Source organism: Takifugu rubripes, chromosome 1 (genome assembly GCF_901000725.2).
Source record: "Takifugu rubripes chromosome 1, fTakRub1.2, whole genome shotgun sequence".
NCBI classification, from domain to species: Eukaryota; Metazoa; Chordata; class Actinopteri; order Tetraodontiformes; family Tetraodontidae; genus Takifugu; species Takifugu rubripes.
This window is the reverse complement of record NC_042285.1, coordinates 7,731,806-7,751,191: the sequence shown is the minus strand read 5'-3', so window position 1 is coordinate 7,751,191 and position 19,386 is coordinate 7,731,806. Positions and strand designations below refer to the sequence as shown.

Genomic DNA, 19,386 nt, shown 5'->3' with positions numbered 1-19,386 from the left:
ATATATTTCAGACCTTACCTTTATTTATTCAACTAATAAAAATCAATATCAGTTGTAGAGTTGGAACAAATCAGCATAACATTCAGCAGACCTTTTGGCATGCACATTACCCAGTTTTTCTATCAGAGATATCAAGCCCATTGTTGGTAATTTCACTCCCAGAATGAGATTTATTTACCCTATTTGGTCCCTCTTAAAAGCTTTAATAAAATCTCCTGCTGAAAACACTTTCAGAAAGTTTGACCTCAGATTACATTTATATCTGAAAGGTTCTGGAAGGTTTTGAACTCACACTTGAACCAGGAACACTTTTTCTCCTCCTCAGCTCTGCTCCGTGGTGTTTCCATCCATCCTTGCCAGTTCTAGGACAGAGACACGTGTAGCCATGAATACAGAAACTTGTAATGAATGTCTGTCGTGAATAAATGAAGTGGATGGTGTTTAATCCATAAAAAAAGCATGTTCTTAGGCTCCTCACTCACACTGATGAGCCTAGCAGGAGTATAAGAATGATGAAAATGATGCATAGGAATTTTTATGTTTCCTCAGCAGGAATCGAGAGCAAATGGCAGTTCAGTTTGGAATAAGGGGAAAGTTTCTCCATGTTGTAGATTTATTTGGTTTGTATGTAGAGACAATCTACCCTGTCTTTGCAGTGCATCAGTTGTCACACTTTATCATTTTGCTCTGATAACACTTGAGTGGGGAATTATTTTTACCTTAATGTAGCACAACAGATCATACTATAGAGACAATTCATTTTATGATGGATATAAAACTCAAATGCTCCAGTTATCCAATAATTATTTGAAATTTCACCAAGTCTAGGTTTTTTTAATCTGTCTTTCTGATATTCCGTTTTGTTAAAATGCCTCTGCTGCAGATGGAGGCTGGTTCTGTCTACTGTAACTGCAGACTGTCATTGATTTTGTGACAATGATTTACTCTGGCAAGATACTCTGAAATGCAAATCAAACACCAGCGCAGACTAACACTTTGTCAAGTATTAAGACCTGTTCTCAGCACCAAGCAGTTATTCAGGCAGTAAAGTCTGTTTTGCATTTTTAAATGTATCACCTGAAACATAAATGTGACAGCAATTAAACCCAATGAATCAAACCAGAGTTAACAGACCCTTTTGACCTAAATGACGTACAGTAAGAAAAAAGCATTTAAGCTTTTTTTACTTTTTTACTTCTGATTGTGTCAAACTATACTTTGCATGGTCAATGTCACAGAATACCACTTCCATGGCAACAGATTTCCCACTAATCCCACTATGTAAATTGTTTTTGATCACAATGGTGTTCCAGATATTTGGCCATACATCCAGGAGGTGAGAGACTCAGTAAGTGACCTGGAGAGTCGACTTCAGAGAACCAAAGACAATGTCGAGGAGATGCAGAGCTACATGAGGTCCTGGGTGACGCCGGTGTTTGAGAGGAAGGATGGCAGAAAAGATGCACTGCTGAGCCTAGAGGACAGGGCTGAGAGACTGAACAAGTTTTATGGTGTGATCTGCTCCTCTGGGGAGAAGATACACGTCCTCCTTAAGGTGGGTAAGAAAGATTTGGTTCTGCACACTTAATAACGCTAACTTTTGTTATCATGCATTAAGAGGTGCTTGGTTTACTTTGAAAATCCCACAGTAATTTTCAAATGTGAGTGTGATATCTTTTCGTGTCTTAGCAAAACCTGCAGCTCTTCAGAGCCGAGCATGACTCAGAGGAGTGGAAGGCCTACGTAGAGTATATTGATGATATGGTCATCGATGGACTCTTCAACAGCATTGAGTGCTCACTTCGGTTCTTCCTGAATAATACTGGTAAGGTGCTGATGATGAGAATATTCAGCTTTAGATTACGATCCCTGCAAAGGTTACAGTTGTCCTCAGTATGTCTGAAGACACTCCCCTACACCCATCATCTCCAAACCTCCAAAATTCTAAATCCTTCTGCTCCTTCTCACATTGTCATCCAACACATTTCTAAATTAAAGGGAATCATCTCAACGGCACTAATTTATTGGCTTTATAGGAGGCTCAGATAAATATTAGTTTACTGCATTTTATTTTATCTGTCATGTTGTGGTCTTGAATTTACATCATCTTGAGTTAAAACACATTTTACCACAATTGGGAGTCAAGAATACCTACAATGTAACAGAATTTTTCTGCAGCTTCTGTGCAAATTTACTCAATAAACTAAGGGCATGATTTAATAAGATGTCCGACTGACAAACTCTCTTAAGAATATGTTGCTGGAATTACAAAAAACAAAAATGAAACAGTCTGCAGCTCTAGATCACAGGCTATTTGCACAGGCTATTTGCAAGCAGTGTTCATTAAGGTCCATGTGCTCCAGCAGAACAAAATAAAAATCCCTCGGGCCATTTCTACACAGACCGAGCAGCTGGTTAATAAATGTATACAGTCTGATTACTTTTGGGAAGCTTAAAACAGTTTTATCTACCTGCCCATTCTTAGTATCTTTGTATTTAACACATCTGAGAGCAAACCTCCAGCTCCAAGATGAGCTGGTTACTGACATGGATGAGAAAAATCTGCCTTTGGTGTTTGCCTTCATTGTTTCTGTGTCTCCTGTTGAAAATATGATTGTGCAACAAGATATTCTCATGTTCCCTTCCAATGTACTATATTTAAATGCAATCACAACACCCGCAAATACTTCAGTCAATCCAACTGCATATACATATTTCTTATTTGCATTTTGTCATCCCAGTATTTTGCTCACCTGGGCAGAAATGCCCTATATTCCATATTCATTAGGGCCAAGATGCTAAATGGACAGTAGGTGCTGTTTTGCAGTACACACAAACATTTAGTAAATCAGGCCCTCTATTCTGCTTGTAAAGACCTTTGAACAATTTCAAGTCTTCTTGGATGATGAACAAACTAATAATAAAGTTGAGATATGAAAAGCTACATACACATCCCAAATCATAAGTAGAGTGTCACATGTCCTTAACTTAGCCCCTTAACATCCTTTCTGTGCCAGTGCTGGGTTGGACAGCTTGTCAACAACATGTCTTCAGGGGATTGATATTCTGATCTCCTATTTTGGCTGGAGACAGGAAATAAATATTGACATACTCGCTAGCAGGAGTCTTGACAAGCTGTTTATATGAGGTTATATGTGGTTTAAGACAGGCAGGCTTGTTGCCAGGCAGTGTTGTCCTCTATCTCTCTACATGTCCTTTAATTTCAATTTTCTCAGATTTCCCCTCCATCCCTTTGTTTGTGCAGTCAGCCTTTAATGATTGAAAATGCTCTGTAGTGAGTGCAGTAGACAGTAGACATTGGATTAAGAATGACTCTGACATTAGCAATCTTTTTATTGTCTTTTTTTTATTGTTTTCAATGTGGGATTTGATATGTTTTTGAACACATCATGTTTTTGAAAATGACATTTCAAAAAACGAGTGTTTTTGAAACTTAAATTTAGTGTCAATATTAAAGCATCATTCTGAGAGTATGTTGAACATCACATAGTTAAGCAGTCATTTTTTTTTCTCTTATTGAAATTGCGGGGGAGGGACAGAAATCTATAATGTCACGTGAGAAAGGTACTGAGTGATTCATGCAAGCCCTAACTCCTTTGCTTTTTTCTAACCTCCCATGCATCTGATCTATGCAATTACCTTGTGAATAAATAGAATTCACCTTTTTATGTTAATAAGCTTGATGCCTCTTATGCAACCAAGAGGCTAAAAGGAACAGCTCCTGTCTTCCTGTAGCTCTCAACGGACATATTGGAAAATTAGAAAAATGAAAATTTAAAAGAAAATAAAAGCCGCTTTAGCAGCTTTTGTGACTGGAGCAGGGAAGTAAAAACAGGTTTGCAAATTGTACAGTCATGGTCTGGATACAGTATGTTAGTAAAATTTAATTTCTTTTCTTCATGCATGAAAGGATTCATGCATTTATGCAGGATTTAATTTGGTTTTGGTGAAAAAACTGTCGGCTACATCTAAATATTAATTTTCTTTCATCTAGATCAGAGACCATTTGTGGCACCTCTGTTTGAGGCTCAGCTGGATCTCAAGGTTCCTCATCTGGTCTTTACACCACCTCTGGACTTTGGAGCAGGAGACAGTTTCTTCGAGCTTGTGGAGACACTCATCAATGACGTCTTCAGAATTTCTTCCCTTGTACCACGTGTCGCCCAGCACAGCACTTTCCCTCACTATCAGGTGATTTTTGCTTATTGTTTATATTTTCATGTAGCCCTGGGTAAAACCAGGCATGTTAAAAAACAAAGACATCAGTTAAAATAAATAAAGGAATAAATAGCAGTTAGGGCTAAAAAGAAACAGTTCGTGATAAATAAGTTAGTAATTAAAAGGCCACTTCAGATTAAAAGTATGACGGAGTGATTTAGCGGTAGGGGGTGAGTTCTGTGTAGTATATGTGTTTTCCAAGATGTATATTGCATGTTTGATGCGTTGTCTGTGAATGTATATGTTATAATGTCCCGGGGAAACAGAAAAAATAGACAAGTGGAACAAAATGTATTTTATGTTGAAAAGCTAATGCACAGGTGTGAGGGAGGTGAGCGGGACAGCGGGAAAAAAAGTGGAGAGTCGGAGAAAGGAGAGAGAGAGGAGCGCGAAAAAAAAACGAAGAAGGTTGATCAAGTGTGATAGAAGTTCGTCATTATAGCCATTCTAGTCATTCTAGTGTTCGACCAGAACTCTTTTTGAAGACTGAGTGGTGACTTTCAAGTAAGTGTTGAGTGGAGAACTCGATACGACAAACGGACGAAGAGGACAGTGCACGTAGCTGCTGAATAAGTGGCTGCTAACTCTGAACTTGGCTAACGAGCTAGCGGCTAGCAACCTGGTGGAGCCGAGCAGAGGTGGATCGTCGTCCGCGGTGGAGTGATCTGAGTCTGGAGTTTCTTACCTTCCTTTGGATCCTCCCTTCCCCTGTTTCAGCAGTTATTCTTCTCACCCGAGGTAACACCTGAGGCACAGCTACACTTTTGTTTTGGCCTGTAAGGTGAAGTAGCCAGTCGTTGGAGCCTACCACGTACCCGAGTTGCAACCAGGCCTGCTACGATAACTTAAGTATTGCCAGCTATTTTATTTTATTGGGGGCCCCACAGTAACGGTTTATTGTGCATATTTTGAATACGTGAATGAAGCATGTTTACCAATGTTAATGTTCTTGAATCTATTTGTTGGGTAAATCTTTTTTATTTTTTATTTTCCACTGAAACAGTGTTGGTCTTTGAATTCCTTGGTTTAAGTTCATTGCAGAAACCTTATTCATTATTTCATATTTTAGAAAGAGCTCAGGTTAGCCACCTCTCAAATAGTAAAATACACTAGAGAGGCGCTACACAAAATGGAGGCACCGCTGGGATTTTTGTAATTTTACTGTGTTATTCTACTGTGGGTTGGGTTTTTGTATGTGTTCAAGGAAAATTAGCATTTTTTAAGTAAATTGTGCTAACTAAAGTTAAAATGGGAACTCAAGCTGAGTATCAGAGCTAAAGGGATGGTGCCGTGGAGAGACATTAGATGAGGCTCATGTGGTCATGATTATCACTCAAGAAGATGTATCCACGGACACCATTGAAGAGACGATGCACTCAGTGAAGTGTTTGGGACGTGTGCGCGTCAGAGGTCGGATTTTCAACCTGCAACACAACAAGTACCATGTTTTATGTGAATGCAAGGAAGAGGTGAAAGGTGACATAGTTCCCCCTGAAGTGTTTCCTACTCAGGGTGGGGGGCCATGGCCCGTTATTACCACAGATCCAAAAGCACCTGTGTTTGGGCGGTCACCAGCTGAAGCTCAGCCCGTGGAAAACCTCAGCACATTGTTCCCTGCAGAAGACGCTGCAGCCAAGTCAACCGAGGCTATACTGCAGCCAAGTCAACCGAGGCTATACTGCGAGCAGTGAGCAATTTGCTGGACAAAACATCCAAGTCATCCAGTGAACATGGAAGCTATCGCCGCCTACGGGTTTTCTCTGCCATATCTCCCACCCCAGCTGGAGAAGAACAGTTTGATCACTGGCTGGGTCAAGCACGGCTCATAGTGGAAGAGTGCGACTGCTCACTGAAAGAAAAGAGGCGGAGAACGATGGAAAGTCTTAGAGGTCCTGCTCTTGACATTGTAAAATCTGCACGAGCCAGCAATCCTGATGTGTGCCCTGAGGACTGTTTGGAGGCACTTGAACACGCATTTGGGACCGCAGAATCAGGGGAAGAGTTATATTTTGCTTTTCGTTTGTTGCAGCAACAATCAGGAGAGAAGCTCTCTGATTTCCTTAGACGGCTAGAGCAGTCGTTGGGTAGGGTCGTGCAGAGAGGTGGTATTTCCCCTGGTTATGCAGATAGAGCCTGTTGTGCATGGTGCGAACAAACAAAATGTTGAGGCAAAGCAAGTTGAAATTCAAAATTTGAGGTCTGAAATCAAAGAACTCAAGTCATTAGTTGCTGCTGTTGTTTCCAAAACAGCTCAAGAAGTGCCAGCTAGCCACGAGAAAGCTTTGCCAAACTCCACAACCAGTGATTGCAGTTCTGATAGTGAAGTAGCAGCTTTAAAAAAACAGTTAAAGCATCTACAGCAGAAATTCAATAATAAAGTGGCTGAACCTCGAGCCTCTGTTTCAGCCATTAACGCCTTGAAGCCAGTTGCCGGCTCTCCACAAAGATCCTTTAAAGTCCCAGATGAACATTTCTGCTATTGATGTGGAGAAAATGGACATTATGCGGGTAGGTGCCGGAACCCAGAAAACCAGGCTAAAGTTATCAAGAGACTTATTCAGGCTTTGAAGTTGTCAAAAACTGATAAGTCATCAACTGATGCCACAGTTAGTAGGGTTAACACTTCAGTGGAGGAAAGCGCTGCTGACATGTCAGACCAAGCAGGTTTTCCTGATGGATTGGTGGGTCCACCTAGCCTGGTGTCATTGAAAGTTAATGAGCAACCCTGCACTGCTCTGTTAGATAGCAGCTCACAAGTGACAATCATATTTGAGCCCTGGTATCAGAAACACCTATCGGATATCCCTATTCAGCCGGTGTCCGGTCTTTCACTGTGGGGTTTGAGTGAGTCTGGAGTTAGCTACCCCTACCGTGGATATGTGGTGGTTGATTTAGAGTATCCAGCAGAGGTGCTGGGGACAAGCCAGACTGTCACTGTCCTTGCACTCATTTGCCCCAGCCCAAGGACATCGGACGAGGCATCTGTGGTGGTGGGCACCAACGCTAGCCATGTCAGACGCTTGGTGAACCAATGCATTGTGGAAGGTATTGATGTCACAAAAACACTTGGGTTTTGAGTTAATGTCCAAGAGGGTCAGCCTGCCCTCAAGGGGATGGTTTTTCCCACAAGTGATGATGAGGCTGGCCGGGTCAGGTGGATGGGTCCAGGCACTTTGATCTTATCCCCTGATGGTGACACTCAGGTGCTTTGTAAAGTGGAGTTGAACAAACCTGTTGAACAAGAAATACTGATGGTAGGTTCAGCCCCAACAGCTGCCTTACCTGCTGACGTTTTTCTCCTTCCCATGGTTATGCCCATGTCAACAGCCTGAGAGTACTAGTCAAGAATGAGTCCTCCAGAGAAACATCCATACCTGAGGGGGCAGTGATTGGTGGTATGTATTACGTTGATTCTGTCACTACCATTCCCCCCAAAGAGGCTGCCCACTCAGAATTTGATGAGAGTGTTGTTAACTTTGGAGATTCTCCCATTTCCGAACAATGGAAAGACAGACTACGAAAGAAACCGGCTCAAAAGTCTCATGTGTTCTCCATGCATGAGTGGGACATGGGTTTGGCCAAAGGTGTGGAGCACAAAATCCGGCTCACTGATTCACGGCCTTTCGTCAACGATCCCGCCGACTGGCCCCTGCGGACATCGAAGATGTTCGAAAGCATTTACAAGAGTTGCTTCAAGCAGGGATCATAACTGAGTCACGAAGCCCCTATGCCTCCCCAATAGTTGTAGTCTGAAAAAAGACTGGCGCTATTAGGATGTGCATAGATTACCGGCTGTTGAATAGTCGAACCGTACCTGACCAATATACAACACCTTGCATTGAGGATACACTGAATGCCCTCACAGGGAGTCAGTGGTTCTCTGTTTTGGATTTGCGTTCAGGCTATTACCAGATAGCTATGTCCGAAGAGGACAAAGAAAAAAGGGTTAGGGTTAGGGTTTTACCAGTTTGACCGCATGCCGCAGGGCATTACGGGAGCTCCAGCAACCTTTCAGAGGTTGACGGAGAAAGCGGTAGGGGACATGAACCTCTTGCAAGTGTTGGTGTACCTTGACGACCTGATTGTGTTTGGAAGGACGCTTGAGGAACACGAAGAGAGACTGCTCAAGGTCTTGGATTGCCTTGGAGAAGTTGGGTTGAAGCTTTCGGTGGATAAGTGTCAGATCTGCTTGCCAAGGGTCAAGTACCTAGGGCATATTGTGTCTGCCGAAGGTGTTGCTCCCGATCCAGACAAGATCGAGGCTGTTACCTCCTGGCCTAAGCCAACAAACCTGAAGACGCTACAGTCTTTCCTTGGCTTTTGCGGCTACTACCGCAGATTTATACAGAACTATTCTGCCATTGTTAGGCCGCTGACTGAACTCACCAAGGGCTATGCTCCACCTCAAAAAAGAATCAAGCGTGCCCCCGATGTAGACAAAGTCTACCTAAAAGAATCAGAGCCCTTTGGAGATAGGTGGGACAAATCTTGCACAGATGCATTCCACCAGATCATCCACTGTTTGACCCATGCCCCTGTCCTGGCATTCGCTGATCCACAAATGCCATACATCCTCCATGTGGATGCGAGCTTGAAGGGTCTCGGTGCTGTATTAAACCAAGAATCCCCTGAAGGTCTGAGACCAGTTGCGTTTGCGAGTCGTAAACTGAGTTCTGCAGAGACAAATTATCCCATTCATCAGTTGGAATTTTTGTCGTTGAAGTGGGCAGTGGTTGACAAATTCCATGACTACCTTTACGGGGCAAGATTTACTGTGCGTACTGATAACAATCCGTTAACGTACGTTTTGAGCACAGCCAAGCTCAATGCAGTCGGCCATCGCTGGCTAGCTGCTCTATCGACATATGAGTTTGACGTTCAATATCGCCCTGGCCGCCATAACATTGATGCTGACCTGTTGTCACGAAACATGCTAGGTGCGGATGGTGATGGTTGGGTGACTATACCTCCGTCTGGGGTTAAGACAATCTGTCAGAAAGTCTGCGTCCCAGAGACTGACCGCCATACACCTGTTTATGTTGCCCAACTTGGCGCATCTTCCCACTGTGTTCCTGATGTTTATGCTTGTCCAACACACATGGAGTTAAAGTCACTTGAACTCCTGAGTAAGGCGAGCCTCAGGAGTGCTCAAGAGAAAGATGAGGTCACTGGACCTGCCATCAAGGCTCTTAAAACCGGATGCTGGCCAAGTGAAGCAAACCTAAGCCCAGAGGTGACAAGGTTGAAGCGAGAGGCTAGAAAGCTTTCCATGAAAGATGGACTGCTGTACCGTTACAGTAAAAGATCCTCTGGAGAGACAGTCGGTCAGATGGTTCTGCCAAAGGAGTTCCGGGAGATGGTCATGAGGGCCATGCATGACGACCTTGGGCATCTTGGGCAGGAGAGAACAGTTGACCTGCTCCGTAGTAGATTCTTTTGGCCGAGAATGTCTTTAGATGTGGAGGAGTATATTAAAAATTGCGGAGAGTGTGTCACTCACAAGACGCCAGTACAAAGAGCTGCTCCGTTGTACCAGATCATTAGCCATGGGCCTATGGATCTAGTGTGCATGGACTTTCTTTCCATGGAGCCTGAAAGGGATAAGCAATGTGTTGGTCGTCATGGACCATTTTACAAGGTACGCGCAGGCCTTTCCAACAAGAAGCCAGAAGGCGCCAGTGGTGGCCAAGGTCCTAATGGAAAAATACTTTGTGCACTATGGTCTGCCCTCAAGGATCCATTCGGATCAAGGTAGGGATTTTGAGAGCAGATTGATCCGAGAATTATTGACATTGATGGGGATACGGAAGTCGCGGACCACATCATACCATCCTCAGGGAGACCCTCAGCCGGAGCGTTTCAATCGAACGCTACTCTCTATGCTGGGTACGCTGGGCAGAGAGAAGAAACGTTCATGGAGTCAACATGTGCCTTATTTGGTCCATGCATATAATAGCACAAAGTGTGATGCCACAGGGTACTCACCATACCACCTGATGTTCGGATGAGAAGCGAGGCTTCCTGTAGATGTATGCTTTGGGACGTCCCCAGATGGCACTGAGACTGCATGCCACATCCGCTATGTCGCAAAATTGAAGGAAGACTTGAAGCAGGCCTACAAGTTAGCTTCCGAGGCCGCAGACAAGAGACATCAGAGAAACCGGAGGTTGTATGACTGCAGAGTTACATTTCGGACACTTGACATTGGTGACAGAGTTCTGCTCCGGAACTTGGGCCTCAGAGGTATGCACAAGCTGAGAGTAAGTGGAACCCTGCCCCCTATGTTGTCGTCGGAAAAATGCCAAACCTACCTGTGTTCAAGGTCAAGAGGGAGGATGGAAGACCAGGCTCAAAGACCATCCACAGGGATCACCTTCTGCCAATTGGTCAACATGTGAGAGTACCATCCACTGATCAGGTTGAAGATCCCCCTGCTAGGCCTAAAACCAGAGCAGTCACTCGTAGGGAAAGTCAAAGAGATGCAAGACCTGAGACTCAGGAGTATCAGGAGTTTTCTGATTCGTCCTCTGACATGGAGTATTATATAACCCATTCTGCCAATCGGAAGGACTTTGTCCCGAGAGTGACAATAACCCCAAAGTCAGTAGTGGACACGGAACCTGATCCTGAAACAGAACTGGACGATGACACAGAAAAGGAGAAGGACATTGAACCTGAACCTGTCAATGACAACATTTCTGACCTTGAAGAGGATGACCAGGAACCTGACCTCGAACCTGAGTGTGAGAGGAATGAAGAGGGTGAACGAGGAATAACATTGGAAGAGACAAGCGAAACTGGATCGGAGTCTGACCAAGAAGAGGACCAGAACAGAAGAGTGGTAATCAGACCTGAGCCTAGACTTAGACCAAAGAGAACGGCTAAGACAACTATTAGACTTACCTATGACGAGCCTGGTAAATCAAGAGATCAGCCATTGACTATTGTGCACAGAGGAATAGTCATTAAAATAGGAAAACACAAGTCAGACTGAGTTGTTACACTCTTAAGTCTCCTTAGTTACGTTTATTAGTGTCTGATGAGGACACTCAGACATTTAAAAAGGGGGAGAGTGTAGCCCTGGGTAAAACCAGGCATGTTAAAAAACAAAGACATCAGTTAAAATAAATAAAGGAATAAATAGCAGTTAGGGCTAAAAAGAAACAGTTCATGATAAATAAGTTAGTAATTAAAAGGCCACTTCAGATTAAAAGTATGACGGAGTGATTTAGCGGTAGGGGGTGAGTTCTGTGAAGTATATGTGTTTTCCAAGATGTATATTGCATGTTTGATGCGTTGTCTGTGAATGTATATGTTATAATGTCCCGGGGAAACAGAAGAAATAGACAAGTGGAACAAAATGTATTTTATGTTGAAAAGCTAATGCACAGGTGTGAGTGAGGTTAGTGGGACAGCGGGAAAAAAAGAGGAGAGTCGGAGAAAGGAGAGAGAGAGGAGCGCGAAAAAAAAAAAAACGAAGAAGGTTGATCAAGTGTGATAGAAGTTTGTCATTATAGCCATTCTAGTCATTCTAGTGTTCGACCAGAACTCTTTTTGAAGACTGAGTGGTGACTTTCAAGTAAGTGTTGAGTGGAGAACTCGATATGACAAACGGACGAAGAGGACAGTGCACGTAGCTGCTGAATAAGTGGCTGCTAACTCTGAACTTGGCTAACGAGCTAGCGGCTAGCAACCTGGTGGAGCCGAGCAGAGGTGGATCGTCGTCCGCGGTGGAGTGATCTGAGTCCGGAGTTTCTTACCTTCCTTTGGATCCTCCCTTCCCCTGTTTCAGCAGTTATTCTTCTCACCTGAGGTAACACCTGAGGCACAGCTACACTTTTGTTTTGGCCTGTAAGGTGAAGTAGCCAGTCGTTGGAGCCTACCACGTACCTGAGTTGCAACCAGGCCTGCTACGATAACTTAACTTCGTATTGCCGGCTATTTTATTTTATTGGGGGCCCCACAGTAACGGTTTATTGTGCATATTTTGAATATGTGAATGAAGCCTGTTTACAAATGTTAATGTTCTTGAATCTATTTGTTGGGTAAATCTTTTTTATTTTTTATTTTTTATTTTCCACTGAAACAGTGTTGGTCTTTGAATTCCTTGGTTTAAGTTCATTGCAGAAACCTTATTCATTATTTCATATTTTAGAAAAAGCTCAGGTTAGCCACCTCTCAAATAGTAAAATACACTAGAGAGGCGCTACATTCAGTTTTCCAAAATGTAACTTGTCCCATCAACATGCAACATGTGCACACAGGCCGACATGGAGGACATGGCAGATCTTGCTGACATGCGTCAGCTCCTCATGGGGCGTGTAAAAGATGCCATGGCATCATGCTGCCAGTTTCGAAACTTCCTGGAGTGCTATAGCTACCTGTATGTGGATGACAGGAAGGAGTTTATGCGGGATTTTCTACTAAATGGTCACGTCAGCCAAGAGATGGATGATTTCAGTCATGATTGTATGTCTGAAAGTCTGCCAACTCTGGACAAATTCAAGGAGCAGGTGGATCAGTGAGTATTTGTTTTTCTTGACAGCTACAGTATGTCCCTTTTGAGATGGCACCCACAAGGGCAAAGGCAGGACATCCCTGAATGAGTTGCTGGCTCATAGCAGTGCCTTGCTCGAGGGTACCTCAGCAGTGCTCTGAAAGTGTCCTGGCACCTGCTACCAGAACACCCTTCAAGTTTTGTCTGCCTTGGGCTTGATCCCAGAACCCTCCACTTCTCATCCCAGGCCCCTACAGACTGAGCTACCACTGCTCGCAGAATATAAAGGCATGTTTGTCCTTTTTTATTTTATTTTTTTGAAAACTGTTAATGTTACCCTGCAGCTATGAGAAAATCTATGATGAGGTCCAGGGCCTGGAGCCTATCCATATTGTCTTGGGATGGCTGAGGGTAGATGGTCACGCTGTGAAGATTGCTCTGCTCAACATCATCAAGAAATGGAGCTTCATGTTCAAACAGCACCTTATTAACCATGTAACTAAAAGGTAAATTACCATATTTTGACTTGAATGGAGCTCTTGCTTGACTTTTTTTGGAGATAAATACAGTATTGGTTTTACCAGTCCTAATTAACATACCATTTTAGGATTGTAAAAAACAGCAGTTGATATCACACGATCTAAAAAAAAAAGGGTTGCACACAATTAAGAGTTGAAAACATAACATTCTCCAATGTGTGGTGTATTTGACAACGATGTTGATGGATTTATATTCCATTCTTGTTCATAGTGTCAAGACTTAACACACATCATATGGGTTAACTGCAATATTTCTCCAACCACCCCTATGTTGCAAACAGAGCTCTCTCTCACACACACACACACACACACACACACACACACATATATATATTTAAAAATAGTAAAACAGTTGGCGGTAGGTCTATACACATGCAGAGCCAAAATTTAATTAAATGGAAAAAATCTATTCAGAATGCATGAGCATTTATATGATAAGTCAGAAATATTTGATAAGGGACCTCATATTAGAGTGGGAATGCATTCAGACAGCACCACAAATTTAATTTGTTTGTTTTTTTGGGACAAATTCAATCCTTTTGTGGCTGATGTGAATGTGGCCAGTCTCTTCTTGAATTTGAGATCCCTGTATTTTACAGTCTTTCAGACCTGGAGAAGTTTATCATCGTGGTAGAGGCTGGCCTGAGCCAGACAGTGGAGGAAGGAAATTATACTAGTCTGGTAGAGGTCATGGGTCACCTGCTGGCTGTTAAGGAAAGACAAAATGCCACAGACACCATGTTTGAGCCCCTGCAGCACACCATTGCCCTGTTAAAGGTGTACGAACAGGAACTGCCTGATGTTGTCTATAAGCAGTTAGAGGTAAACTGCCGTTCATCCACATCACATTCTTTTCCCCAGCCCATTTTCTCTCAGCTGAGACAGACTCATTACTTTTTCTTTGTGTCTTACAATTGCCCATCTTCTCTCTATTCTCCTGCTCACTCCTGTCTGCTTCACGTTTCCCTCTCTCCATTCATCTCCCTATTTCTACATCTAACTTTCTATCTGACTGTCACTCCACAGGAGTTGCCAGAGAGATGGAACAGTGTGCGGAAGCAGGCCGCAGTAGTCAAACAGAAGGTGGCACCGCTGCAGGCGACTGAAGTGGTCAGTCTGCGCCGAAAGTGCACTGCGTTCGATGTTGAACAGTGTACCTTCAGGGTGAATTTTCGCAACCACGGACCCTTCAGGTATAAATGATCTTCTAGGGAATTCTACACGAACACCTCTAATGTATAGCTTCAGAGCTGTATATAAATATTTATTTTAAATCTAACAGATTCCCATTAAAGGCAATACCAATAATAATCTTTACACAGCTTGAACATTCAATATTTACAGTGATTTCTCTTGAAATATAAACATAATGCCTGGCAAAAAATAAAAAACTCACCACCAAAAAAAAGTCACACACTGTAATATTTGGTTGGACCACCTTTAGCTTTGACTACGGCAAGCAGTCAAGATAGCATTGTTTGGATATGCATCTGAAATGTCATAAGATTTACTTCTGTCTAGTTTTGCTTTAGTTTTCACCAAGATCTTGTATTGATGATACAAAGTCTTCTCTAGCAAATCCCAAAGATTCTCAAGGTTGAGGTCTCGACTGCGGTGGCCAATCCATGTGTGAAAATGATGTCTCATGCTCCCTGAACCACTCTTTCCTAATTTCAGTCCTGTTCTAGCTTTGTCATCTTGGAATATACCCATGCTGTTAGTGAAGAAAAGAATGGGTGCAGCTTCATTTGTCTCTCTTCTTACCCTGATCCGCCCATACTCTGGAGTAGGACAAATCTGGACTCATCAGACCACTTGACTTTCCACTGCTGGAGTCCCATCTTTATGTTCTAAAGCAAATTGAAGGCTGTCCTTGATTAGTTTGAATAATTAGTGGCTTTCTTAAGGCTATGTTAGGTTCAAACTGTTCATATACTTATTATCACTCCTTTGCAGAACCCTGTGACCTACTTTAGCTGATGTTCTATCACCTCGGGATAGCAGGGGACAACCTGAACATCCTGTGACACATCCCTCATTTCCTTATATGTTCCTTTTTGTATATATCATGCTTTGTTTTATCATGTGACACTTGCGCTTTATCATATGACATTTACACTTATGCTTATTGTAATCTTACATGTTCGTGTGCTAGTATAAGAATAAACCTCACCAGGGCCCACACTTGTAGCTCACACTGCAGACGTGTGGTTGCCCTTGCAGCAAGTAAACTGAAGCTTCCGTCTCATTCCTCTGATGGCAACAGCACGGGAAGAAAACTGATCATTTTCTCCCCAACAGGCTACACAGCTGCTCATTCCCAATCTTGAGTTCCCTTTGCATTATGTGTTTGTCTCTTACTTTAGTTCTGTTACCACTGTTGTTTTTCTATGATTTGAAGTGATTGTCATTCACGATCATTCTGGATTTTTTTCCAACCGCATTTCTTCCTTGGAGTGGATGGTTCTCCACTATCCTTCTCAAAATATCTTTTCCACGACCACAAGATGTGTTTTTCGTCCCATGCAGGACTTTTCCAAAGAGGCTCTTACCTATTTGCTTCGTTAAATCCAAGTTTGTTTGTTTTTGCCATGCAGTGTATTCTATATTGGAATCTTGAATACAGTGAAACAGATGTACATGTTCTATTTTCTTCTACATTTTTCTTTCAAACCATAGAATTGTTACATTTTCTCATTCTGTTGTGAGTAGTTTAGTGAGGTTTGTCTTGTTGCACTTACATCTGACAAGTCTAATTGAATCTTATCATAATGATAATTAATTCATAGTTATATTATAGATGCTTCATCATAATGTCTAATTGTCAGATTAGTTATGTTTGTAATTGGTGATTATTTTCCCATTAATGCGACTGAAGTCGCTTTTAATTGAAATTGCATGCATTTGGAGCTGGAGACTGGTCTTGTTATGTTGAAGCCAAGTCAGCTTTGGCATTTACTGCAGCTCTTTATTACCTCAACACAGTCTGATTTACACTGAGTATGTTCAAAATGTGTGTGTGTGTGTGTGTGTGTGTGTGTGATGCTGGTGTTTTGGCCCAGATTTGACAGCAAGAGCCCCCACCAGATGTTGGATGAGTTCCACCAACAAATCCAGGAGAGGGAGGCAGTGATGGCTTCACTGGTGGAGTCTGCCAGCCTGTTCGAGGTCACTGTCTCAGAGTACAAACAGCTTCAGCAATGCAGGTAAAGTTTAAATCTAGGAGGGAGAAGATACAAAATGGTGCTCTACTTGAAACTGGGGAGCCTTTATATGAGGCATTGAGTTCCAAGTTATGGTGCTGCTTTCATTCATTTTTTGGTGACTTTGTCCTTGGCAAAGGCATGATGTGGTCCTGCTAAAGGAACTCTGGGACATGATCACCATGGTGGAATCCAGCATAGCTGCATGGAGCACAACTCCCTGGAGGGAGATTAATGTGGAGGACATGGAGCTGCAGTGCAAACAGTTTGCTAAAGACATAAAGGTTCTGGATAAAGAGGTGAGTGAAGAGAGAAGTAATCTATATAATTAGACTGACTATTTGCATTTGACAATACTGTGGCTACAGACATGATTGCTGGAATCCTCATTTTAAAAGTGGTTTGTCATGAAAAAAATCAGCAAGCCCCTCTTTCATACTTTTTAACTTCACCATGGAGTTTCAGGCTCTAGGAATTCTGAGAGGTGCCAAATTAAATATCAACAATACTAAAAAACTGAAATGTCTGTGGAAAAAGTCTTTATACTTATTCCTGGCCTGTTTCTATGTCAGGTCAGAGCATGGGAAGCTTTTACTGGTTTGGACAGTAAAGTAAGGAACCTTCTCACATCCCTGCGGGCCATAACTGAGCTCCAAAATCCGGCCATACGAGACCGACACTGGCATCAGCTAATGGCTGCTACTGGTGTTCACTTCACAATGGATAAGGTTTCTGCTTTATTCCTGATATATTGTATGTATACATGCAATACACTTGTAGTCCCTGTGTCCAGAGTCAGTAGTCTTGCTGAACATTTTTAACGTTCCTTAACAATGACATAAATCCAACAAGTATGAAAAAAAAAAAAATCAATAGTGGGAATGGAATCATTCTGGGCAAAATCATGTTCCATGTCTCCACAAGGAACTGCTGCTTTTGCATGCTTAGTTAGATAAATTATTCAGCAGCTGTTGCAGGGATCATATTCTTACACAATCACAGGATAGCGCTTTAATTTAATAAACTGATTGGACAAACAGGTAGTTCGACAAACTGTTTCTTTTCCATAATTTTGGATTCATTCTGCTTTAGTTATTTCTTCTCTGAACATTCCTTCTATAACTGGATAAGAAATGGATTCTCTGAAAAAGATCATTGACAGGAATGAGCTGATTTTCACCTGTTTGTGATACGCTTTAGAAAATTAATAGACCATTGTGTGTGGAGAACTAGAATTCTTTAAAATTCCAAAGTATGGCAGCTTATGTGAAATCAGGATTGCAAACTAGGCCACGGTCTTTATCAATGTCACTATGTTGTATTTCTGTGACCCAGTCACTATGTGTTTTGATTTTAATGGCTGGTTTTGACCACCTCATACTTGCCTTAAGCTAAAACCTATAATCACACTCAATGTTCTATAGTTAAATTCTTCTGATAATATCAGAAAAATTGCAGGGCCAAATTTTTATTTTATTTTTTATGCAGGAGATTTCCCTGGCTGACCTTCTGCAGCTGAACCTTCACTGCTTTGAAGAGGACGTGAAGGGGATTGTGGACAAGGCTGTAAAAGAGATGGGGATGGAGAAAGTCCTCTCTGAGCTCAACTCAACATGGAGAGGTAAAGGAGTCTGGCAGGAAGTCATGGAAACCTTTTTCATTGGCCGATTGAAAGCCAACATCCATATTAGTATAACATTTCATCATTCGTAATCTGCTCGTTGTGAAAATAATTCAGTTTACTATATATTTAAAATAAAATATGGGGACTCAACAACTTTAAACTTTCCCTTCTGCTTTTTTACATTCTGGCGGCATCAATAATGACTCCTGGTATTGATTTCACACAGGGAGGCAGTTTCAGTACGAGCTGCACCACCGGACGCAGGTGCCACTGCTGTGCATGGATGAGGAGCTGATGGAGATACTGGAGGATAACCAGGTGCAGCTGCAGAACCTCATATCATCCAAATATGTGGCCCACTTCCTGGATGAGGTGTCTTCATGGCAGAACAGGCTATCTGTGGTCGACACTGTCATTTCCATCTGGTTCGAGGTGCAGCGTACATGGACCCACCTGGAAAGCATTTTTATTGGCTCCGAGGACATCCGCTCCCAGATGCCTGAGGTGATGCACTGAATTGATCGCGCACAGCTGATTACAACTGTGTGGGTGTTGTGACGTTACCGCGTGTCAACACTAGGCAATTAAAAATGTTCCTGCTTATTTATGGGAAGATTTTGATCAATATGAAAGACTGTTTTAACCATTGTTAAATTATCTTCTCATTTTTGGAACTGGTCAAAACACAGTTTCAGAGGTTATTTAAACAGTCTTTATTCCTACTGTAATGTTATGGCTGTATGTAAACTTACATGTCTCTTATTCAACCCGTTTACCCCCTTTCTGTCTCTTTCTGGAAACGTAACACTTTGACGCGAATTTCTGCTAAAATAATTTGCAGGACACCAAACGCTTCGAAGGGATTGATGCTGATTTCAAAGTGCTCGCATATGCTGCTTATCAGACCCCCAATGTGGTGGAATCCACCATTACACCTGGTCTGTTTAGTAAACTGGAAGGCATCCAGAGCAGGTGAGCCATTATCAGCCATCATCATTTTCACAGAGTTTGTATGATTCGCACAAATTTCCTATACCTTGTATTCTTCTGCAGGCTATCTCTGTGTGAAAAAGCTCTGAGAGAATATCTGGACACCAAGCGTCTGGCTTTCCCCAGGTTTTACTTTGTCTCTTCCGCTGATCTCTTGGACATCCTTTCTAATGGAACCAACCCACAGCAGGTGGCTATGCTAATTTATACTGGGCATTAATAGCTTAAATATGTTTGTTTAGTAATTGAAAATATGTTACAGATTTGTTTTTTCAGCTACTTGATTGTACAATT

At 42.4% G+C, this 19,386-nt stretch overlaps 1 protein-coding gene across 4 annotated transcripts in view; it reads left to right on the top strand.

Annotated features, from left to right (window-relative positions):
• The window catches only part of dnah9 (dynein, axonemal, heavy chain 9), a 169,766-nt gene that overhangs the window by 20,696 nt on the left and 129,684 nt on the right, over nt 1-19,386 (top strand). For all 4 annotated transcript variants that reach the window (XM_029831089.1, XM_029831015.1, XM_029831053.1 and 1 more), the window contains exons 15-28: nt 1,314-1,555; nt 1,690-1,825; nt 4,016-4,212; nt 12,504-12,760; nt 13,081-13,242; nt 13,875-14,097; nt 14,302-14,468; nt 16,338-16,481; nt 16,618-16,777; nt 17,051-17,206; nt 17,967-18,099; nt 18,329-18,606; nt 18,944-19,074; nt 19,156-19,282. In XM_029831089.1, coding sequence (XP_029686949.1) covers nt 1,314-1,555; nt 1,690-1,825; nt 4,016-4,212; nt 12,504-12,760; nt 13,081-13,242; nt 13,875-14,097; nt 14,302-14,468; nt 16,338-16,481; nt 16,618-16,777; nt 17,051-17,206; nt 17,967-18,099; nt 18,329-18,606; nt 18,944-19,074; nt 19,156-19,282 — 2,513 coding nt within the window. The remainder of the gene's footprint in view (nt 1-1,313; nt 1,556-1,689; nt 1,826-4,015; nt 4,213-12,503; nt 12,761-13,080; nt 13,243-13,874; nt 14,098-14,301; nt 14,469-16,337; nt 16,482-16,617; nt 16,778-17,050; nt 17,207-17,966; nt 18,100-18,328; nt 18,607-18,943; nt 19,075-19,155; nt 19,283-19,386) is intronic.